General features: G+C 43.2%; 4 protein-coding genes across 9 annotated transcripts in view; 1 reads left to right on the plus strand and 3 right to left on the minus strand.

The window, feature by feature from the left end:
* The window catches only part of LOC126964308 (cytochrome c oxidase subunit 4 isoform 2, mitochondrial), a 393,425-nt gene that overhangs the window by 210,722 nt on the left and 157,655 nt on the right, over positions 1-25,048 (minus strand). The gene's annotated exons all lie outside the window — the stretch shown is intronic.
* HM13 (histocompatibility minor 13) overlaps positions 1-25,048 on the minus strand; it is a 182,831-nt gene that overhangs the window by 139,289 nt on the left and 18,494 nt on the right. The gene's annotated exons all lie outside the window — the stretch shown is intronic.
* The window catches only part of REM1 (RRAD and GEM like GTPase 1), a 753,594-nt gene that overhangs the window by 79,896 nt on the left and 648,650 nt on the right, over positions 1-25,048 (minus strand). The window lies entirely within an intron of this gene.
* Positions 7,182-15,116, plus strand: DEFB121 (defensin beta 121). Of its 2 annotated transcripts, none has more exons than XM_050807408.1 (2): positions 7,182-7,407; positions 14,900-15,116. In XM_050807408.1, exons 1-2 carry the CDS (start codon positions 7,386-7,388, stop codon positions 15,070-15,072), a joined length of 195 nt encoding a protein of 64 aa, XP_050663365.1. In that variant the 5' UTR covers positions 7,182-7,385; the 3' UTR covers positions 15,073-15,116. The 2 variants fall into 2 exon arrangements, with proteins under 2 accessions (XP_050663365.1, XP_050663364.1); XM_050807407.1 differs by lacking the exon at positions 7,182-7,407 and adding an exon at positions 13,718-13,890.

Below are 25,048 nucleotides of genomic sequence, written 5' to 3' on the forward strand. Positions count from 1 at the left end.
TTTTTTTTTTTTTTTTTTTTAGTAGAGACAGGATTTCACCATGTTGTTCAGGCTGATCTCAAACTCCTGACCTCAGGTGATCCAAAGTGCTGGGATTACAGGCGTGAGCCACCATGCCTGGCCTGTTTTTAAATATCTTTTTAAGATAGTTCATTACTCATTGAATCCTTTCAATCAATCCAATAAGTAGTTATTGTCATCACTTTTATTTATGAATGGGGAAACCAAGGGTCAGATTGGTGAAGTAATTTACCTAATGCTATGATACTCATATAACTAACAAGAGGAGGTACTGGAATTAAATACTAGTATACACGACCCAAAGGAGACGGTAGAAGATATAAGCTTGCAAATAACTCCTTGCTCCTAGACCATTGCTGATATAAATGGAAATGTCTATTGTATTTATTTGAATTTCTTAAATGAAAATCTGGGAGTGGATAGTGTTACAAAGGGGTCTTAGGTTGGGCACGGTGGCTCACGTCTGTAATCCCAGCACTTTGGGAGGCTGAGGTGGGCAGATCATGAGGTCAGGAGATTGAGACCATCCTGGCTAACACAGTGAAACCCCGTCTCTACTAAAAAAAAAAAAAAAAAAAAATTAGCCAGGCGTGGTGGCGGGCGTCTGTAGTCCCAGCTACTTGGGAGGCTGAGGCAGGAGAATGGTGCAAACCTGGAAGGCAGAGGTTGCAGTGAGCCAAGATTGTGCCACTGCACTCCAGCCTGGGTGACAGAGCGAGACTCCGTCTCAAAACAAAAACAAAAACAAAGGGGTCTTAATTTCTGGGGTTGTTACAGAAGTTGAGCAGTTAAGCAGGAAAATTAACTTTATCCACAGGTCTAATTTTTACTCAATTGCTTTCTCTCTGTATTTGTTATTTTAATTTTCATATTTAGTTTAAATGTTTATCAAAACCATACATCCACATAGTTTTAAAAATTGACTTTGAATAAGAGACTATAATAGTATATAATAGTATCACATAAGACTATAATAAAATATAGGAGTCATCTGTCTCCCTTTCCTCATTTCTTGCTTTTCAAAAAACTACTTTCACATCTTTTGTTTTTTTCCTTTGGATTTCACTTCCATGTCTTCCGTCATTATTTACCAATATGCTTATATGGTTACTTCTTAATGTTTTAGTTTTAAGCACTTTCCATTGGATTTCTGCTATGGAAAATGAGGATTTAGCTGTCTGCCATCTGCTCTGAATATGTTCAGAACCTTTAGGTATTTTATCAATTTTGTCTTCCTGGAGACTTTTCTCCTTGGGCATTCAGACCTGCTTCACTCTGAACTGGTTGATGTTATACCTGGTGACCTGATGTTATCCTAGATCTCTATTTGTGTCATCCTGTGGATTCTTTTCGACTTTCTCCTGAGATCAATGCCTTGCTTTTTGGATCCTAGATCTTTCTTGATTTACTCTTATTTGGACAGAGCACCTCCTGAGAGCTTCCTGAAAATGTCTGACTTCAATGTACTATCCTTATACTTGGTTAGTGGTTTGGTTGGTCACTCCAAACTGGAAATTATTTTACTTTAGACTTTCGAAGGCATTGCCTCATTGTCTTTTCCAATATCTAGTGTTACCCATGTTGGGCAAATTCTTAGGAAGGAATTCAAGAGTGAGCGGTGGTAGAAGAAACCAGTTTTATGGAGGTGGTGGCAGCGTTACAGCTCGGTGTGGGCTCCTGCAGAACAGGGCTACCCCACAGGCAGTGTGTTGAGAGTAGCAGCTCAGGGGCACCTCTGCAGTCATATTTATATCCATTTTTAATTCCATGCAAATTAAGGGATGGGTTATCTAGGAATTTTTAGAAAAGGGGTGGTAACTTCCGGGTGTTGCCATGGCAATGGTAAACTGTCATGACATTGGTGGGTGAGTCTTATGAAAAGGTGCTTTTGGTGTTTCAGCCAGTCTTCTATCTAGAGTTGAGTCCTGCCTCCTACCTCTTTACTGTGGAGAATCCGAAGCCATTAGGGTTCTTCTCTTTGTCTGTGGCCTGTTATTTCTCTCTGAAAGCTCTTAAGGTCTTCTCTCTAGGGTTTTGACGTTTCATATTGATGTGCCTAAATTTATTCTTATCCTTTTTTTGAGACGGAGTTTTGCTCTTGTCGCCCAGGCTGTAGTGCAATGGCATGATCTCGGCTCACTGCAACCTTCTTCTTTGGGATTTAAGCAATTCTCCTGCCTCAGCCTCCCGAGTAGCTGGGATTACAGACATCTGCCACCAAGTCTGGCTAATTTTTGTATTTTTAGTAGAGACGGGGTCTCACCATGTTGGCCAGGTTGGTCTTGAACTCCTGACCTCAGGTGATCGGCCCGCCTCAGCCTCCCAAAGTGCTGGGATTACAGGCATGAGTCACCGCCCCTGGCTGTTGTGCCTAAATTTCATGTAGGATTACTGAAATCAATTTTTCTGAGCACTCGGTGAGCCCTGCCAATCTGCAAACTCATGTCTTTCAATTTTAGGACAATCTTCCTTTACTTATTTCTTTGATAATTTCCTGGTCTTTGTTTTTCCTGTTCCCTATTTGTGGTCTGCTTATTTTTCAAATGTTGGACTCCTTGATTGATTCACTGGTTTTCTTATATTTTCTCTACTGCTTTTATTTTATCTCTGTCATTTTATTATAATTTCTGGAAATTTCATCTTTGTACTTTTAATTTCTAAGTTTTTATCATTACTCATTTTTCTTCTTTCTTTCTTTTTGAGACAGAGTCTGGCTGTGTTGTCCAGGCTGGAGTACAAGGGTGTGACCTTGGCTCACTGCAACCTCTACCTCCCGGGTTCAAGCAATTCTTCTGCCTCAGCATCCCGAGTACCTGAGATTACAGGCACGCACCACCACGCCTGGCTAATTTTTATATTGTTAGTACAGACGGCGTTTCACCATGTTGCCCAGGCTGGTCTTGAACTCCTGACCTCAAGTGATCTGCCTGCTTCGGTCTCCCAAAGTGCTAGGATTACAGGTGTGAGCCACTGCACCCGGCCTTCTTCTTTCTTTTCTAATGTGAAGGGAGGCCTATATACACAAGCTACTGGCCTTATCCTTCTTAAAACACCCCCTTTCAGGTTTTTGCTTGAGATCAGTCTCCCTGCTTTAAGAAAGGGAGAGGATTCAGATAAACAGCGTATACTGAGAGGCCTCACCAGTATAAGAGAATATGCTGCTCTACTTTGTAGGGAGAGGAAACTTGGATAATGAGCCTAGAAAGAAAAAGACCAAATAGGACCATGATAGCTGTCTTCAAGCATTTGACATGGAATTGTTTTTGGACTTATTCTCTGGAACTGTTAAAGGTCAGAATTAGGAATAATAGGTAGATGTTACAGAAAGGTAAATTCTGGCTTAATTGATATAATCTCCTAAAAATTAGAGGGGTCCAGTGATGGAATGCATTATCTTGACATGTATTGATTTTTCCATTGCTGGAAGAGCTTTAAGAGAGAAGGCAAGGGTTGTTTAGAGGGCATTCTTGCTTTTCATACATATCAGATGCAACAACTTCTAAGGTCTGAATTCTGAGACTCTATGCTCAAAATCTTAAAGAAAAAATGGCTCTGTATTTCCAAAACCAAGGTTTTTCAAATAAATTTTTAAAGGAGAAAACTTTTTAAAACCAAAAACTTACATGAAACTCAATGTATCAAACAGATAAAAATGGAGCTGCTCAGTTTAAAGTGGGAAGAATGCTGGGCGCAGTGGCTCATGCCTGTAATAGGCCTTTGGGAGGCCGAAGTGGGTGAATCACTTGAGGTCAGGTGTTCGAGACCAGCCTGGCTAACACGGTGGAACCCCGTCTCTACTAAAAACACAAAAATTAACTGGGCATGGTGGCGCACACCTGTAGTCCCAGATACTTGGGATGCTGAGGCAGGAGAATTGCTTGAACCCTGGAGGTGGAGGTTGCAGTGAGCCGAGATCATGCTCCCAAAGTGCTGGGATTACAGGTGTGAGCTACTGCACCTGGCCTCCAGAACTTATTCATCTTGTTTAACAGAAACTTTCTGCTCATTGGTTAGTAATTCCTAATTTCCCTCACTCCCCAGCTCCTAACAATCATCATGCCACTCTTTAGACTCTGTCTAAAAACAAACAAACAAACAAAAAAAAGTGGGAAGAAGGGCTCAGATCTCTGCCTTTTCAACTTCCCTCAGTTCCCTGATTTTGACCTGAGAACCAAGTCTAAGTATTTTACATTTGCATTCAAAGACTATAAAAATCTTATTTCTATGCAATTCCCCACATTATATGGTACAGGAGCTGGCAGCTGCAGGAAGGCAGTATCTTCGTTATTTCCAGATGGTTTGCAAGTGTTCCTGCCACCACTCCTCAGTTCACACTGCTCCCTTGCCTGGAGTACTCTTTTACACCCTCTCCTTCTCCACCATTTCTCTGAAACCTATTCTCCTTCAAGCCTTGGGGAAGGGGAAGGTCCTCCATGAACCCCTCCCTGAATGCCCTGGCCCTTGGGTGGTTGTTCCCATGCTCTGTTCTACTGTAATATATATATATATTTATTTTGATTAGACATAGCCCACTTTGCAGTATTTTTATGTATATGGCCATTCTGCCTGACCACTGTGATGATATATTTGGTAGTCATTAAGACTGTTCATCGCGAAACTGTTCATCGTGAAACTCTGTCTCTAATAAAAAAAAAAAATTAGCCAGGCATGGTGGCTGGTGCCTGTGATCCCACCTACTCAGGAGGCTGAGGCATGAGAATCGCTTGAACCTGGGAGGTGGAGGTTACAGTGGGCTGAGATCGTACCACTGCACTCCAGCCTGGGGGATAGAGCGAGACTCTGTCTCCAAGAAAACAACAACAACAACAAAAAAACTGTTCTTCAAATATTCTGGCTTTCTGAGTTTTTCAAAGATTTTGTTTTATTGTAGTAAGAACACTTAACGTGTTGAGATCTGTTTTAACAATTTTTTTTGTGTTCATTATTATTGACTCTAGGTACAATGTAATACAGCAGATTTCTAAAACTTTAAACATTTAAAAAAATTTTTCGAGACAGGGTCTCACTCTGTCACCCAGGCTGGAGTGCAGTGGCACAATCACGGCTCACTGCAGCCTCCAAGTTTTAGACTCAAGAGATCCTCTCCCATCTCAGCACCACCTCCCCACTTTCCCTGAGTAGCTGGGACTACAAATGCATGCCACTATGCCCAGCTAATTTTTTATTTTTAATAGAAACAAGGTCTTGCTATGTTGCTTAAGCTGGTTTGAACTCCTGGCCTCAAGGGATCCTCCTGTCTCAGCCTCCCAAAGTGCTGGGATTACAGGTATGAGCTACTGCACCTGGGCTCTAGAACTTATTCATCTTGTTTAACAGAAACTTTCTGCTCATTGATTAGTAATTCCTAATTTCCCTCACTTCCCAGCTCCTAACAATCATCACGCCACTCTTTGTTGATATAAGTTTGACTGTTTTAGACACCTCATGTAACTGGAATAATGCGGCATTTGTCTTTCGGTGACTGGTTTATTTCACTTAGCATAATGCCCTCAAGGCTCATTCATGTCATCACATATTGCAGAATTCCCTTATTTTTAAAGGCCGAATAGTATTCTGCTGTGTGTATACACCACATTTTTTTTAATCCATTCATTTTTTAATGGACATTTAGCTTGCTTCCATATCTTGGCTATGGTCAATAATGCCAATGAATGTGGGTATGCAGATATCTCTTTGAGATACTGATTCAGTTTATTTGGATATATGTCCAGAAATGGAATGGCTGGGTCATATAGTAGTTCTATCTTTCTTTCTTTTTTTTCTTTTCTTTGAGATGGAGTTTCGTTCTTGTTGCCCAGGCTGGAGGGCAGTGGGTGATCTCAGCTCACTGCAACCTCCGTCTCCCAGGTTCAAGCAATTCTCCTGCCTCAGCCTCATGAGTTGCTGGGATTACAGGTGTGTGCCACCACGGCCGGCTAATTTTGTATTTTTAGTAGAGGTGGAGTTTCTCCATGTTGGTCAGGCTGGTCTCGAACTCCTGACCTCAGGTGATCTGCCTGCCTCAGCCTCCCAAAGTGTTGGAATTACAGGTGTGAGCCACCACACCCGGCCTATCTTTCATTTTTTGAAGATCCTCCATACCATTTTCCATAGTGGCCACACCATTTTACACTCCCACACAACGTGTGCAAGGGTTCCATTTTCTCCACAGCCTTGCCCACAATTGTCTTTTATTGTTTCGATAATTCTGGCTTTCTGCATTCTAAGCCCATTGTAGGATTGTACTTTTGGCCCCCTTGTGGTTGGATGGAGTCATGTCACTGTTGTAGCCAGCGAGTTATGAAGTGGTTACATTTTACTTCCAAGGCTAGGGCATATACTGGCCAGTTGAAGACTCTCTAGAGCTCTCTTTTCCTCTGCCATAGTGATCAGCACCAAATGAGTGGCTACTCAGTCAGCCCGGGCTCCACACTCAGATATGGGGCAGTGTCTCCAGCCAGCCTTCAGTGGATATGCAGCATGTATGGGGAATGGACAAACAGACCTTTGTTCTTGGAAGCTACCAAGATTCTTCTTTTTTTCGTTACTGCGGCATACACTAGTTTATCCTAACAGAGCTGGCTGTTAAGAGGTCAGGATCCTTACTGGTTTGAATTCCTGGTGCTCAGGAGAGTGCTCTGCATGTAATCGGTTCTTAATCAAGATTTGATTGATTTAGAAAACACTTCTTGTGTATGCTTTTGAGGGATATGAAGCTCATTTAAAAATACTTGTTTTCCATTTTCCTCAATAAGTGGTAAGCATGTTAGGGACAGAAACCCTCTTGAACATTTCTGGCCTCACCTCCCAGCACCTTAGTCCTTAGTCCACAGGAAACTTAAAATGGCCTGGGTAGCTTTGGGTGTGGAGTAGTTGAAGGCCCCTGAGGAGAGATGAGAAGCTGATCTGACATGAAAACAGCAGTGGTTGGTTGCTGGACAAGAAGACAAATGAACGATTGAGGGAAACAGCAGCTTCTGGAAAGGTTTGGCAACAGTAAAGATAAGAGGCCAGTGAAGAGATCCTTGGAGGGACATGGAGAGCTGGGAAAAGGGATAAGCTTGGAAACATGTTCTGATAAAAAGCCAGGCGTTTCCTCTGTTATCTTTCACCAGTGCCTGAACAGAGTTACATCTTATACACTCTGGACACAAAGGAGGGCTGTTCTTGAGCCTCGACTCTGGGTGAGCCCTCTGGGTCTTAGACTTGAGATGCAAAGTTTTGAAATTTTCAAACTTGAAAATCACGGTGAGCAGAGAGATCTCTGGTGCTCTGCCAATCCTAATGTCCCTTGTATTGAACATTGACTATGTTGACAATGAAAAGCCAGTAGAGCTTCAAGGAGGAAAGAGGTCAATAGCCAAATGTTTCAAGAAGTCAAGGAAGGTGAGAATTCATAGTAAATAACAATAACCACCAGTTATCAGAGGCTTTTGTCTATGCCAGGCACTATTCCGTGAGCTTTACAAGTATCGCCTAATTTAATCTTCACAGCAAACCTCTGCTGTCAGTAGTATCATCTCTATACTAGAGATAATTAAACTGAAGTTCAGAGACATTAACTAACTTGTTCAAAGTCACGTGGCTAATATGTGGCAAAGTGAGGATTTGAACCCAGATTTGTCTGGCTCCAAAGCTTGTGTTCTTTCCACTTCCCCACATTACTCCTAGTGAGAGATTGTCAAACATCATTTCGAATAAGTCAAAGAAAAAAGCCCAACATATTCATTACCATTGCTAGTTACACATAGCACCAGGAGCCAGAGAGTTGGAATATAATAGAACCCCAGAAAATCTCCAAGCCTTATTTGGGCCTGAAGTTTCATCTTCTTTGCCCACTACCCTCCAATGCTTCCTACCCCTAAAGATTACAAAGAAGTGATATGTAGATATATTTCCTTTCCCTGCTGTAGTGCTGGGAGCAAGGAACTAACCAGAAGTGGATGGAAGAAATCTGATAAGGGAGTAGAAGGATGCTGGGCAAATTCTTCAGTTTGGGTCACTTATGACTTATGGGTCAAAGCAAGAGTCAATGGCCAGGCAGGGAACAGGTTCAGAGTTTTCTGAATTTCAGATACCACCCTATCTTCTACTAAGCCAGAGATGGCAGTGGTACCCACTTGAGGCTCAAGAAGAGGGGAATGATGTTGAATTAAGGACCACAGCACTGCAGAAACCTAATTAAAGGGGTTGAGTACACTGAATTGGACTCAGGTCCAGGTTACTGCATACACCTTTAGTATGTGGACTGCAGGCTCCCGGACACTTCACAGCAGAATCCACTCATCAGTATCAACCTTTCTCTGATGAGTGCCTTCTACCTTTCTTCATCCTCAGATAATTTTCCTAATGGACCATTTGCAGATTCATTTGTAGTTCTGTAATCTTTGGAAAACACGTATTCTCTCCTCAGATCTTTATCGCTTTCTTATTTTTTTGCTCTGCTTTCATACATTTTTTTTCCTTTTCTTTTTTTACTGAAAGGCATTCACCCCATCTGTTGAGAGCATATGATATGACTTCATGTGTGGCAACAAAGAAAAGCTGAAATTTGCAGATATCAGTAAGGGAGGTTGTTCCACAGTTTTCTATCTTTTTAAAATGGTTTATCTCTATTAGATAATGAATAAGATTATGTTTAGCCAATCAGATTATTTCCTTGGAGAGCTTGGAATGGTAGTCTTGACAACATGGTTGGATATCAGTAGAAGTGAAGATGTGGAATCTTAAGCAGAATCTAAGAATGGTGGACACTCCAGAACTGTAGATGTGTATAGTTCAACTGTGGGGGAGTCCTCTTTAGCTCGCAAAGCAATCAAGGCATTTTGTCTCATAGTCTTTTATGACAGATAGGAAAAGGGTCTTTTATGAGAGTCTTCTCTACTGCTGAAAACTACTATTAATTCTGATAAATCATGCACATAATGGATTCAGGTCATCCTTTTATTAGGCAGCCTTATTCTGCTTATCAGTGTTCGCAAGAACAAACTTGAGGGCTATGATGGAGTTCTTTAAAGAAAGGGAAGTAGATCTCAAAACCATTCAGTGTAGGTGAAACTCTGTGCCACTGGGGATTCCTTAGATATATAAAGAAAGTACCTTCTAGACTAAGACTTCTGTAAAGATGGTGCTCCCATGATTTGCTCTCTTCTCTCTCTCTCGTTTTTCAAGGCTCTCAGCCCAGTATCCTACCCTTCAAACCAGAAACAATCCCCTTTCTCAAGAGTAGAGGAAGTTGTGCCGTTTGCTTGAATGGCATCTCAGGTTTCCTCTCTGCAGCCCCTTCTGGAAGGAGAGGAAATGGGTTCCAGTCCAGGGGGCTGATTCCTTAGTAATGATATTTATAAGCAAGCCCTTTGTCAATATAGCACTTTATTTTAGTCCTCTGTTATAGAGGGCTATGCCTTTATGGCAGATTAATCATAGTCGGCCTTATACAAAGCCCTTGTCTTATTTTATTTTACTGATTTATTAACTTTTATCCCCATAATCAACTCCTATCCATCTCTCATATAGGCAACTCCTACGATGTTTAATTTAACTCCTATGATGTGTCTTGTCACCCAGGTGGTGAGTATAGCATATAATAGGTAGTTTTTCAGCCCTTGCCTCCCTCCCTCTCTCCTGATTCTAGTAGTCCCCAGTGTCTATTGTTCCCATCTTTATGTTCACATGTACCCAAGGTTTGTCTCCCACTTGTAAGTGAGAGCATGTGGTATTTGGTTTTCTGTTTCTGCATCAGTTGTCTTAGGATAATGACCTCTAGCTGCATCCATGTTGCTGCAAAGGACATGATTTCATTCTCTTTGATGGCTGCATAGTATTCCGTGGTATATGTGTACCACATTAAATGTGTATATATTTTAAGTGGTTTTATGTTATTTATCTGATTCTGTTGCTTATTTTAAAAACTAGCACAGGTTTTTTTTTTTAAAGTCAACTTTTTTGAGGTATAATTTATATAAAATATAATGTGTCAATTTTGATGAGTTTTGACATCTGCTTATAGAACATTTTCATCACCCTGAAAGTTCCCTCATGCCCCATCTCAGTCAATGCCCACTTCCTCCCACCAGCCCCAGACAACTACTGATCTGTTTTTTTGTCACTGTAGATTACATTTGTGTTTTCTAGAGTTTCATGTGAATAAGCTTGTTCAGTATGTTCTTTTTTGGTCTGGCTTTTTTTCACTCAGGCTAATGCTTTTTAAAAAATGTTTATTATTATTATTATTATTTTTTTTTTGAGACAGAGTTTCACTCTTGTTGTCCAAGCTGGAGTGCAGTGGCACGATCTTGGCTCAGGCTCACTGCAACCTCCACCTCTTGGGTTCAAGCAATTCTCCTGCCTCAGCATACCGAGTAGCTGGGATTACAGGTGCCCACCACCACCCCCGGCCAATTTTTGTATTTTTAGTAGAGACAGGGTTTCACCATGTTGACCAGGCTGGTCTCGAACTCCTGACCTCAGGTGATCCACCCACCTCGGCCTCTCAAAGTGCTGGGATTATAGGCGTGTGCCACCGCACCCAGCCTGCTCTTTAGGTTCATGCATATGTTGCATAGCAGTGGTTAATTCTTTGTTGCTGAATAGTATTCTATTACATGAAGATACCAGAATTTGTCTGTTTACTAATTAATGGACTTTTGGGTTGTCTTCACTGATGGTCAACAAAGTTACTATGACAATTCAAGTTTTGGAGTGGACATTTATCTTTGATAAATATGTAGGAGTAGAGTTGTTTGGTTGTGTGATAAGTGTATGTTTAACTTTAAAAGAAACTGTTAAACTAGTTTTCCAAAGTGGAGATACCAACAAAATCAGCAATAATTTTGTTTAATTTTTTTTTTAACAATTTTTTTTTTTTAAATAAAGGAGGGGCCTTGCTGTGTCATCCAGGCTGGTCTCAAACTCCTGGCCTCAAGTGATCTGTTTGCCTTGGTACAATTTTTTTTTTTTTTTTTTTTTTTTTTTGAGACAGAGTTTCACTCCTGTTGTCCAGGCTGGAGTGCAGTGGCACGATCTCAGCTCACTGCAACCTCCGTCTCCCAGGTTCAAGCGATTCTCCCGCCTCAGTCTCCTGAGTTGCTGGGATTACGGTGGCTCACCACCACACCTGGCTAATTAGTAGAGATGACGTTTCACCATGTTGGCCAGGCTGGTCTCGAATTCCTGACCTCAGGTAATTCACCTGTCTCAGCCTCCCAAAGTGCTGGAATTACAGGCATGAGCCACCATGCCCAGCCAGTACATTTTTATATAGTTGAAAACAATCAAATTTCATTTAGAGATGTGAAAATCATACAGAATTTAAACTTGAGTGTCTATAAATAAGTTTTATTGGAATACAGCCACACTCATTTGCTTATATATTGTCTGTGGGTACTTTTGTTCTATAACTGTAGGGTTGAGTAGTTGTGATAGCTGTGGCCCGCAAATCCTAAAGTATTTACCATCTGGGCTTTACAGAAAAAGTCTGGTGACCTCTGGTCCAGAGCATTAATTTTTCTTCAGACAACAAGAAAATTTATCTTGTCTTTTTTTTTTTTGTTTTTGGAGACAGAGTCTCTGTTGCCCTGGCTGGAATGTGGTGGTGCAATTTTAGCTCATTGTAGCTTCGACCTCTTGGGCTCAAGTGATTTTCTTGCCTCAGCCTCCCTAGTAGGTAGGACTACAGCTTTGCCCCACCGTGCCCGGCTATTCAAAACTTTTTTTTTTTTTTGGTAGAGATGGAGTCTCATTATGTTGCTGAGGCTGGTTTCAGACTCTTGGCTTCAAGCAATCCTCCTACCTTAGCCTCCCGAATTGTGGAGATTACAGGCAGGAGCCTCTGCTCCTGGCTTGTTGTTTTCTTCCATGTTAGAAAGAAGATATTCCTCTTGTTGGTTTGTCTTTGCTTCTGTCCATTTTGAAATGATAGACTTAGGCCAGGTACGGTGGCTCATGCCTGTAATCCCAGCACTTTGGGAGGCCGAGGTGGGTGGATCACCTGAGGTCAGGAGTTCGACACCAGCCATGGCCAACATGGTGAAACCTCGTCTCTACTAAAAATACAAAAATGAGCTGGGTGTGGTGGCGCGTGTCTGTAGTCCTAGCTACTCGGGGGGCTGAGGCAGGAGGATTGCTTGAACCCGGGGGGCAGAGGTTGCAATGAGCTGAGATGGTGCCACAGCACTCCAGCCTGGGCAACACAGCGAGACTCTGTCTTAAAAAAAAAAGAAGAAAGATAGACCTTACCATTATTGTCCTAAAAAGCACTTGACTCTTCCCTGATCTATCTGCTGGCCTTATGTATAAGTTAGCCATTACTATGTAACATTCCACTCCCAACCTCAGTGGCTTAAAACAGCACTCCTTTATATTTGGCTAGATTGCCTTGCTGAGGCTGGAGTGACTGGGGCAGCTATATTTCTCACTGTAGATCTGTGAGTCACCTGGAGTAGCTCCGCCCCACATATCTCTCATCCTCCTTGGACCACTGGGCCATGTTCTTCTCATAGTGATGGCAGAGGCACAGAAGGGAAAATGAAAACATTCATCATCTCTTAAAACATAGGCTCACAACTGGCACACTGTCACTTCTGCTCACATATCACTAGCAAAAGAAAAGCACATGCCAAGGCCAAAGTGAAGAGACAACGAAATAGAGTTCTTCTAGGATGAGACCTTGACAAATGTGTGAATTCAAGTAGGGGTGAAGAAGGGCCAAGATTGCAATCCACCATTTCTTTCTTTCTTTTTTGAGACAGAGTCTCGCTCTGTCGCCTAGGCTGGAGTGCAGTGGCACAATCTCGGTTCACTGCGACCTCCACCTCCCAGATTCAAGCTATTCTCCTGCCTCAGCCTCCCGAGTAGCTGGGACTACAGTGGCCTGCCACCACGCCTGGCTAATTTTTTGTATTTTTTTGTAGAGAGCCAGGATGGTCTCGATCTTCTGACCTTGTGATCCGTCCACCTCGGCCTCCCAAAATGCTGGGGCAATCTACCATTTTTTTAAAGAAAGACCAAGTTGGGCATGATGGTTCATGCCTTTAATCCTAGCACTTTGTGAGGCCGGGGCAGGAGAATTGCTTGAGACAAGGAGTTCGAGGTTCCAGTGAGCTATGATTGTGCCACTGCACTCCAGCCTGGGTGACAGAACAAGACTCTGTCTCAAAAAAATAAAAAATAAAAAAATAAAAAAGACCACAACAATAATAAATGGCTTTTCTTTTGCTACCTATGAGGGTGTTACTTGTTCCTATTAAACATGTACTGTTAAAAGTAAGGGCTATGGCTTTCCTGCTCATTCCACTCCATGAATTCTGACATTCTGGTTTCCAGTGGTAATGGCCATGCAGCTATTAAGGTATTTTCCCCTGCTCTGCCCTTTATTTGGTATTATAAGGAATCATCATCATATGGGACATCCTAAGATGCCCTTGCTGCTGGGAAGAAGCCAAGGCGCACAGAAGTATCACTCCTTTTTTGTCTTACCTCTTTTTTTCTCATTAATGAAAAACAAATTAGTGATGAAACTATTTTCCCCCTTCTTGGTTCTCCAGCTGTACTATAAAATTCTTCAAAGGCAAGGCTGTATCTTCTCTTTGTTAACCTCCCTTCCGCTCTCCCAGCCTCCTCAGTCAGTGTGGTTGATATTTTCCTTGCCTACCTGTCTGATCTCAATGACTGTTCCCGTTCTGCTTCGCTGATCTTGGCTCTGCCCATGCTCCTCAGGGCAATAAATACCAGTCTGGACTGCCCAGAATGGAGTCCTCTGTCTGTTTTACTAGTTGAGAAGCCTCCTATCCCTCCCTGATCACTCGTCATTCATGAAGCTCCTTCTTCTGCTTTTGACTGTTACCCTGCTCCTGGCCCAGGTCACCCCAGGTAAACAGGATCTCCAGAAGGGGATGGGAGTCAGGGAACCCGATGCATGTTCAGAGAACTCTGGGGGCTCTGACAGGTTGGGCTGGGAGAAAGGCCTAGTAGAGCTCACTGAGGCCTTTAGGTAGTCCCTCTAGTCATGGGGAAGTTTGAGTTCTCTGGTACTAAATGATCTTCCCAGTGCCCAGTACTTGACCACTCCAACCTTATCTCTGGTTAGCTCTGGAAAATCTGAACATGATGACCTGAGGAGGGGATAGAGTGTAAAGAGAGAGACTTGGGTATGGAGTATAGAGAAAATGGGGACTTTTTCAAAAATCTTTCTTGAAAGGATTTGAATTTTGATCTCTTGTTGCCTCTAGGAAAATGGTTCTCAAATTTCTGATTGTTTGAGGATTCTGATTCCACTTTTTTATGCAACCTCAAATTATCTGGGTTGCCCTAGGTTGTAGGTTCCCCAGAGTAGCTATTTCTAATTCTCTTAACTGGTTGGGGCCAGAGAAAAGTCCCAGGATGTTGTGAAGAAGGCAGTATGATGTTCTTGGGAGTTTTACAGGTGCCCTAGAAACCTTACAGATGTTCAAATGAGTTTATTTAATATTCCTGTCACCTTTCATTGATATGGTCAGAGGGGATACTGAAGAACAACAAGAAAAGGTGGCTAATTGCTACTGGGCACCTGAGTACGTTATAATATGGGGGAGATAAAACCTTTGGGAGAGGGGTCCTCTTCCCCCTCCCAAGGAGCTGGCCAAGGGGGGAAGCTACCCAGTAGGTCCCATGCCACTGAGTTGGGGGGACTCTGGGGGTTCTAACAGGGGCATGAGTGAAGGAAGAAAGTGTAGTGGTCTATAATCTCCCTTAAACTTAGGGGATCCTGTGTAAGAGCTTCTTCCCTCACAGACCTCCTCATTTCCCTCCTACTCCTCTACTGGGCTTTAGCCCCTCCCTTTCCCACCCTTCTGCTTTCTTTCAAAACTGACCCTGTTCTCTTCTTCCCTTTTGTTTTCAGTCACGAAATGTTGGGGTAAGTCAGGCAGGTGCAGAACAACATGTAAAAAAAGTGAAGTATACTATATATTATGCAAAACTGAGGCTAAGTGCTGTGTGGATCCCAAGTATGTACCTGTAAGATCAAAATTAACAGACACAAATACAAGCCTGGAATCAACTTCTGCAGTCTGACACCTCTCTTCCAACCTTGAGCCTCAACATCATGGGATCCTGCATCATGGGATCCTAGGAAGAACAGACTGGACCAGTAGGTGGTAATAATCTAAACCTTGCAACTAGCTCCTAGTCTGCTGACCCATAGCTGGTCCCAGAGGATATGAATTAAAGAATATTCATTATATCTACTTGATTCCTGTTTTCTTCTAGACCAGCACTGCCAATAGAACATTCTGCCATGATGGAAATATTTCCTATCTGTATTGTTCAATATGGTAGCTACTAGCCACATGTGGCTACTGAGCACTTGAAATGTGCCCAGTGTGAATGTGGACCTGAAGTTTTAATTTGATTCAATCTAGCTTTAAATTTATATAGCTAAATGTCGCTAGTAGTGATTGTATTGTACAGCAATGGCTTTAGAGTCTAGGCTGAGGCAGGCTGTGGGTCCCAATCTATGCGTGTTTCAGGAGAGTCCAGGAGGCAAGCAAGAGTCTATTATGAACACAAGAACCCATTCTTGGCCCATGGATTCTCTCTACTCCCACGCCAAAGGCTGTAACTTTCCCTTGATCACGCCTGCAGTTCTGCCCCTCAGGGGCTCTAGGGCAATGCCTCTTGTGAGTCTTCCTCATGGTGGAGAGTGCTGGTATCAGGCCATCTGTGGATCCTTGCTCCATCTCTTTGCATTCCCCCTAGTTGTGGCCATGGGACATTAAACTGGCTAATCGTTTTCCAGGACTGATCCTGAACTGAGACAACAGGAATTTTACAACATGCAGCCCCATGATCCCAAGTATCCCCAACTCTTGCTACTTATCTGACTAATCTAAAAGAACTTGATTCTTTATCCTGAGTTGAAAAGTTCTACTTGGAGTCACCCGCCTCCTCTTCAGCCCTTTCATATTGGAGCCCTGACCTGGCTTCAGCCTCATGTCCCCAGTTCATCTTCCTGATGACAAACTTCAGCCTCAGTGTCAGTGTCTAAGTGTCACCAAAGCTGTCTAGGGAAGAGCGTTTGATGTAGGATCAGAAGATCTGGGGTCAAATCCTTGTTTAATCACAGGTCAGCTACATGACCCTAGGCAAGCCATTTAACCCTCTGTGCTCTATTTTCTCGTCTCTAAAATGGAGAACTTTCCTACTCAAGGCATAGGGATGTCATGAGAATTAAATGAGATAACAGACAGGAAAGTGCCCAGCACAGAATCTAGCGCACATTCAGTTCTTGATAAGTGTAAGTAGAATCTAGGTTGATCTCATTTTGTAATTTTCTACTTCTGGCTCTGCATAGCAATTCTTTGCCTGGAAAAAGTTAAATCCTCCTTCACTACGTTGCCACCAACTCCTACTTCTCAGAGTTAATGACTCTTAAAGTTGAAGTAAATCCCTGTACCCTGCCATTTTTTCACTAATCGTCTTACCCTCCTGACTCAATTTCTGTCCAGCCTAGCCCTGTAATGTTTCTCTTGCAGACTCAGCTCCCTTGCTCTACTCTGCATGGTATCAATGCCAAACTCCCAACCATGGTAGAATATAACCATCTACTTGCCTTCTCTATAGGTAAACTTTATTTTTCGAGACAAGATCTTACTCTGTTACCCAGACTGGAGTGTAGTGGTATGATCATAGCTCATTACAGCCTTAACCTCCTGGACTCAAGGGATTCTCCTGCCTCAGCTTCCCAAGTAGCTGGGACTACAGGTGTGTGCTACCACTCTTGGTTGTTAATTTTTTTTTTTTGTAGAGATGGGGGTCTTGCTATGTCGCCCAGGCTGGTCTCGAACTCCTGGCCTTAAGTGATCATCCTCCTGCCTTGGTCTCCTTAAAGGTTGGGATTACAGGTGTGAGTCACTGTGCCTGACCTATAGGTCAGCAGCTGATCATTCTTAGAAAAAATAATCCAACTAGTCTCACTGATTTCACTGGAAATTCAGGGCCTTCAACCTCAAAGGTCACTCAACACGGCCCAGCTAATCTCCTGTTTTTCCCTAAGAAGCTTGATTTCTCATTCTTTGAAATAACTAGCCCATGATTTTTCCTCTCTCCTCAATCTTCTACCATTCCCTGTCCCCACTAAAATATCACTCCTTGCCTCATATTTCAAGAAAATAGAAACCATCAGAAGCAACTCCTTCATCTTCTCTCTACTAAGTCTACACACTCTGGTATTGCGTCCTACAGCTCCTGTCTTCCTTTTGTTTACAGTGGAAGAATGATATCTACTCCTGAGGAACCGGCCCCTTTACTTGTCCACATCTGTCTCCTCTCCCCTACTCAAGAACTTCACATTCATTTATTCTCCTTATTCTCCCCTTCTCTTCCAGATCATTTCTATCATACAAAGATGCTCGAGTATCTCCCAGATTAAAAAAAAAAAAAATCCCTGAGTCCCACATTCCTCTCTGGACAATGCCTCATTTATTTGCAGTGCTTAAAAAAAATACTTCTCAGAATGTCGCCTGCCTTCACTTTATCAATTTTTTCTCATTCACCTTTCAACTCAGTTCAATTTGGTTTTGACTGTGTCACTGAACCTTTTCTAGTAAAGATTACCAACTATCTCCAGTGTTGCCAAATCCAACAGAGGCACCCCTGTTTTCCTCTTGTCGACCCCTGAAGAGGTGTTTGACATAGAGGCCATGACATCCTCATTGAAATGCTTTTTTCTCTTGCCTTCTAAGACGGCAGACTCTCCTGGTTTCCCTCTGATCACCTGGGCCATTCATTTTCAGTCTTCTGTCCTGGCTCCTCCTTCCCTTTCCAAAGGTCAGGACTTGTTTCTAGGCTCCATTTGTCTTTTCTCTCTGTTCTTTTTCACTAGGTACTTTGAATACCCTCTATATGCTGATCACTTTCAAATTCATAGCTCCTACCCTAAACTTTCTCTAACGTCTAAACTGGTATATCTTCCCCCTTAAATGACATCTCCATCTGGTTACCTAATATATCAGAATGGAACTCCCAGTGGGGACCTCACCTCACCAGGCCTTGTTAGTACCCCGCTATTTCCCTTCTTAGTAAATGGTAACAACGTGTGCCCAGATGCACCAAACCTACAAGTCATGTGTGATTCCTCACTTCACCTCCCTACATTCAATTTCTCAGCAAGTCCTGTGGCTCTGCCTTCAAAATGCATATCAAAACTATCCATTTCTTTCCATCTAGTTCAGGCCACTGCCATTTTCACCTGATCTTTTACAATAGTCTCCTGTTTTCTCTAATTAATTTTCCACATAGCAGCCAAATGGTAAATTATTTTCATTTTTTTTCAGATCTAGTCCTAAATCCAGAAAGGTAAATGATATCCTGTCACTACTCTGTTTTGCACTAAACCATGGCTTTCCATTTCATTACGAATAAAATCCAGACTCCTTGCCATGGACTGGGAGGCCCTGCCCTACCAGGCCTTGTTCACTTCTCTGGCCTCCTCCTTATACTTAGGTCACCCAGGTTTCCTTTCTGTTCCTTGATGTCAACAAGCTCTTTTTTTGTCTCAGGGCCTTGCTACATGCTGTTCCCTCTTCCCAAGAAGACTCTGATGTTTATATCGCTGTTTTTGTCCTATCCTCCAGGCCTTAATTTAACTGCATTCTAGATTATTGTATCTAATGAAGTCCTTTATGTCACTATGCAAATGTATGTCCTAGCACTTCTCAAAAATCAGTAATTATTTTGTTCATGTACTTGTTTCCTGTCTCTCTTCCAGGAGAATTTGGGTTTTATGATTGCAGGGACCTTGTTGGTTTTGCTCACCATTCCATGGTGCCTGGCACACTGTCAGAACACAATCAGTGTTTGCTACCTATATGAATAGTTACACTCCAAGGATGATCGTTTTCCCACTCAAACACTTTTTCCTTTTCAAGTTCTTGTGTTTTACCATTACCTGAAACTCAAGCCTTCTTTTTCCACCCACGTTTTACTCTCCATGATTTAGTAAAACTCCTCTTTCCTTGATGTGGATGGTCTGAGGAGTGGTGCAGCGTGAGTTTAAGGGACCTTACGGAAGGGGGCAGTCTAAGATATCCAAGCACTTCTTTTTGAGGTTATGATGAACATTAGATTGAAGAAGAAAGGACTTTCTTCAATCTGGACATTCAGGGGTTTGAGTACATTATAGAACATATCTAGCAATGGGAGTGGGTGGGAAGGGAGGGGTGGAAAATACTGTTTGCGCCCAAACTGGAGTTATCTAAATTCTGGTTACATTTACATGAAGCCTTTGTTCTATATTTTGAGTACACAAAGACCTGTCTGTGTATGGACAGTCATTCAAGAATCTGAAGGCAGCCTGGGTGTGGTGGCTGACACCTGTAATCCCTGCACTTTAGGAGGCCGAGGCACGTGGATCACTTGAGGTCAGGAGTTCTCAAGTTCACCAGCCTGGCCAACATGGTGAAACCCCATCTCTAGTAAAAATACAAAAAATTAGCGGGGCGTGGTGGTGGTCACTTGTAGTTCCAGCTACTCGGGAGGCTGAGGCAGGAGAATCATGTGAACCCAGGAGGCGGAGGTTGCAGTGAGCTGAGGTCGCTCCTGGACTCTAGCCTGGACAACAGAGCGAGACTCCGTCTCAAAAAGAAAGAAAGAAAGAAAAGAAAAGAAAAGAAAAGAAAAAAGAAAACAGAAAGAGAGAGAATCTGATGGCAGCTCTATGCTGTCTTGAGACTGACTTTGTATGTTCATTTCTTGACTTCTCACATCAAGTCAGCCATCGAGGCCCCCTGATTCTTCCCCTGTAATGTTTTGATGCAAACCTTACTCTCTTCACTCTTTTTGGAACTGCTATCTCAGCTCAGTCCCTCATTAGCAGTCTCCCTCCTCTTTCCCATATTTGAGGCCTTCTATCCTGAGTTTTGCTGCTGTTCCTCTAGTCTCTGTGCCAGGTCAGATTGTCCCACGTTCTGGCACCCAATCTCACAAGAGTTCCTTACTGAATATAGCAACATTCCCTCAACGTATTTGAAGATGAAACACCTTACATTTATTATTGGATGTAATGTAAGAGTTCATTAGAGAGGAATTCAAGCAAAAAGGATAATTTCTTGGAAGGATATCATGTAGCTCATAGAACTGACCAGAAGTCTATACAATTGGGCTTGAAAAGACCGAGACAGAGTGGGCAGCAGAAATAGCCTGCCAAGATCTTACCACGAGCATTGCTGCCAGAGCACTGGGCATCAGTATCACACCTGGACTCTTGTCATTGCTGCTGCCACTGTGTATTTCCTCCACCTTCCCTGTGGTTTGGATTTAGTCCTTTAAGATTCAAGTCCTTGCCGGGCGCGGTGGCTCACGCCTGTAATCCCAGCACTTTGGGAGGCCGAGACGGGCGGATCACGAGGTCAGGAGATCGAGACCATCCTGGCTAACACGGTGAAACCCCGTCTCTACTAAAAAAATACAAAAAACTAGCCGGGCGAGGTGGCGGGCGCCTATAGTCCCAGCTACTCGGGAGGCTGAGGCAGGAGAATGGCGTGAACCCGGGAGGCGGAGCTTGCAGTGAGCTGAGATCCGGCCACCGCACTCCAGCCTGGGTGACAGAGTGAGACTCCGTCTCAAAAAAAAAAAAAAAAAAAAAAAAAAGATTCAAGTCCTTTGTTGGAGCGCCCACTTGGCTGAGCCTGGGTCATGCACCTGTCTGCTAACTTTCAAGGTGGCATAAGAGAATATTTGCCTTTAGGGCATTCTGTAGTTGAAGGTCAGCCTTCCTTTCCACCAAGACCACAAAAATAGAGACTAGCTTCCCTAATGGAAAGGAACTCAGATACTGAGTGTCCAAAGATGCAGTAAATGACAACTGTCAGAGAATGTTACCCCGAATATTGCATCAGAATATTTCCCACCCCACCTTCGCTTTTCTGATAGCCAGGGCCAGGACTAGGGTGAGGAGAGCGAGGTTCCTAGGGTGTGACACATAAGGAGGCACTCACTCTCAGGGTCATGCAAATGCCTCCTTAAATGTTACCCTTTAGGTACCTGTTGCACTTCTCACTTCACCCTGGACCCAGCCCTGCCAACTGCATCCTGCACATCACCTTTGCAGCACCCACCACACCTGTACTAATCTTTGCTTAGTGTTCATCTTCATGATAGACTGTAATCTCCATGAAGACGCAGACCACGAGTTGAGCAATTGATGGGCTAAATGAGATATATAAGTAGCTTAAAATAGACAGCAGAAATGGCCTCACAAGAAAATTCTTTCTTTCAGGTTTATTCACATTAGAAGAGTGTTTGATATTAAGTGAGCACAGAATGATACTAAAATATATATTAAAAATATAAGATGAGACACAACAGAAATACGTGGTGGTCACGTCCATCACTGTGATGGTCACCAGTCAATGATTTCATTATCAATGAGTAGATTGAGAGTTGTGCCAGGCGTGGTAACTCATGTCCGTAATCCCAGCATTTTGGGAGACCAAGTGGGCAGATCACTTGAGGTCAGGAGTCCGAGACCAGCCTGGCCAACATGGTGAAATACTGTCTCTATTGAAACAATACAAAAATTAGGCCAGGCGCAGTGGCTAACCCCTGTAATCCCAGCACTTTGGGAGGCTGAGGCGGGCAGATCACAAGGTCAGGAGTTCGGGACCAGCCTGACCAACATGGTGAAACCCTGTCTCTACTAAAAATACAAAAATTAGCTGAATATGGTGGTGCGCATCTGTAACCCCAGCTACTCAGGATGCTGAGGCAGGAGAATCACTTGAACCTGGGAGGTGGAGTTTGCAGTGAGCCAAGATCACGCCACTGCACTCCAGCCTGGGCAACAGAGTGAGACTTCCTCTTAAAACAAAAATAAAAACAAAAACAAAAAACGAAACTTAGCCAGGCATGGTGACATGTGCTTGTAGTCCCAGCTACTTGAGAGGCTGAGGCAGGAGAATTGCTTGAACCCAGGAGGCGGAGGTTGCAGTGAGCTGAGATCATGCCACTGCACTCTAGCCTGGGTGAGAGAATGAGACTTCATCTCAAAAAAAAAAAAAAAAAAAAAAAAAAAAAAAAAAAAAAAAAAAGAGAGAGAGAGAGAGAAAGTTGTGCTTTCATAAATTAGGCAACATTTTCCTTCCCTGTCTAGTATCCTCATTTAAAAGCAATGACACGGTTGGGCATGGTGGCTCACACCTGTAATCCTAGTACTTTGGGAGGCTGAGGCGGGCAGATCACTTGAGGTCAAGAGTTCGAGACCAGCCTGGTGAACGTGGTGAAACCCATCTCTACTAAAAATACAAAAAAATTAGGCATGGTGGCAAGCGCCTCTAGTCCCAGCTACTCAGGAGGCTGAAGCAGGAGAATCACTTGAACCCAGGAGGCGGAGGTTTCAGTGAGCGGAAATCACACCACTGCACTCCAGCCTGGGCAACAGAGAGAGACTGCATCTCAAAAAAAAAAAAAAAAGCAAGGACACATGGTAAGTTGCTCAGTTTTGTGTATTAATCAGATCAACTATATACACATATTTAATGTTTTTTTAAAACAAACATTTTGGCAGGGTGATGTATCAAGAATTTAGTGTAGCAATTACCTCATAATTTTTCCTCATTTTGTTTGAACAGACATCAGCAAAAAGAATGAAAAGATATTTTTTATCCTGTTTTTGGAAAGGAAGTCAGGATTTTGTGTTCTAAATCCTGGCCTTCCTTTTCTACTGAGGAATTGAAACTGTGTGTGTGTGTGTGTGTGTGTGTGTGTGTGTGTGTGTGTGTAGGTCATCGGTTGCCCTGAAGATAACCTTTACCATTTTTTATTTGGGAGGACTAGGCACAAAGAGAGCAATTAAATTGCGTGGTTTCCAAACACTGCATGTTCTCACTCATAAGTGGGAGTTGAACAATGGGAACACATGGACACAGCGAGGGGAACATCACACACCGGGGCTTGTTGGGGAGTGGGGGGCAAGGGGAGGGAGAGTATTAGGACAAATACCTAATGCATGCGGGGCTTAAAACCTAGATGACAGGTTGATGGGTGCAGGAAACCACCATAGCACATGTATACCTATGTAACAAACCTGCATGTTCTGCACATGTATCCCAGAACTTAAAGTAAAATAAAAATTTGTATAAAACTTTTGGAAGAAAAAAAATTGTATCGTTTCAGGAGAAGTGAGATGAAGAATTTTAGCTTCGAGGGCAAGAGAGAGGAGTGTCATAGCATCTAAGGGTGTTGAATTTCCTCAGAACCGGGAGAGGAGATGGGGGTTTGGCTCCAAGGGAGTTTGATGAAGCACCCCAAGGTAGCAGGTGCTGGATGGGGTTGCCTGCATGGAAGGCAGTCACTGTGGAGACAGCCACTGTGGCCATAGTCCTGAGAGGAGCAGCAAAGGTCTCGATGGCTGTGTTGGTGGTTGGTGGAGATAGCCATGGTGAAAAGCAATTTTCCAGCCGCCCAGAACTATCTGAAGGGCCAGGTGCGGTGGCTCATGCCTGTAATCCCAGCACTTTGGGAGGCTGAGGAGGGCAGATCACCTGAGGTCAGGAGTTCGAGACCAGCCTGGCTAACATGGTGAAATCCCGTTTCTACTAAAAATACAAAATATTAGCTGGGCCTGGTGACATGCGCCTGTAATCTCAGCTACTCGGGAGGCTGAGGCAGGAGAATTGCTTGAACCCAGGAGGTGAAAGTTGCAGTGAGCTGAGATCGTGCCATTGGACTCCAGCTTGGGCAACAAGAGTGAAACTCTGTCTCAAGAAACACACATACACACACACACACACACACACACACACACACACACACACACACAGCTATCCAATGAACAGCCAATGGAGTCCATCAGCAATATCCCAACCATGAAGAGCAAGGAAATAAAGATCATCATCATGGAATAAGGACCAGATCCTTCCCCATTTCCCAGAACCATGGGGTCCTAGTGGGATCAAGTGGAGGACGGCATGAAATCCCAATAATAACTGACACTGGACATCTCACTAACTTTGGCAAGTAGTGTCTTGAAGCTGCACTTAAAATAAACAAGTAATTACAGCATTTCCTGAGGCTTGAGTGTATGGGGCATTCATAGCTAGTGTGTGACTGTTAATATTCTAATAAATTGTAGGATAAATATTCTCACTAGCATTTATTTTTTCCATGGAACACTGCTTGAAACAGGACACAGTTGGGGATATGCTGGCATAGAGGATTTCTCTGGAATCCAGCCATTCTAAAAAAGCTGCATCACACTTTTATGCAAACTTGGTCCTCATATTATCTTTCTCTGAGCCACCTACCCTTGCCTGGACACTTTTCCTGCCTCACTGGGAAAGGAAGGAGATGGTGTAAATGCATGGAAGTGAAAGACGTCCATTAAAGGCTGTGACATTATGACTCTTATTTCTTTCACCTTTTTGTCATATTATTAACCTAATAGGTTAGTGGGAGGAGTAAACGAGATAAGGTAAAAATACCTGGCCTGTGTGAATTCCTTCCTGGGAACTTGATAACTAGTATGAATAGTTCCCCACTCTCCCTACTGTGGAATTTAGGCTGCAGGGAGTGGGTGGCTTTTCAAGGACTTACAAAGGCAACTGCACAGACTCGAGGGAGTGGGTGGTGTCCAGTCTTCAGAACTGGCCAGGCCAGGCTGTACCCATGTGGGAGGCATTACAAAGGCTGAGGCTACAGTCTGTTCTAGTCTTGGTGGGCCCCAGGAGATATCAGGCAGCAATTATGGGCCAAGTTGGCTCTCTGACTAAGATTCCCTCATCTCTTATCTCCTGGCCTCTTTTCCCCTAGTGGCCTCTGCTTCTTGGCCACGATGCTCCCTGCACTTCCCTTAGCCTTGGCCCAGATTTCCCAGCTGAATAGAAGAATCACCAAACAACTGTCATGTTCCAGAGTCACAGGATGTAGAGACCTGAGAGGAACAAAGGGACTGAGCTGACTGGAGCTCAGGCTATGGCATTTGGAGATCTGAGAACAGATGCACATGTACACAGATACTAAACAACACAGAAACACATGTTCTACATGTCTACAT

The sequence above is a fragment of the Macaca thibetana genome, chromosome 10 (genome assembly GCF_024542745.1).
Source record: "Macaca thibetana thibetana isolate TM-01 chromosome 10, ASM2454274v1, whole genome shotgun sequence".
NCBI lineage: Eukaryota > Metazoa > Chordata > Mammalia > Primates > Cercopithecidae > Macaca > Macaca thibetana.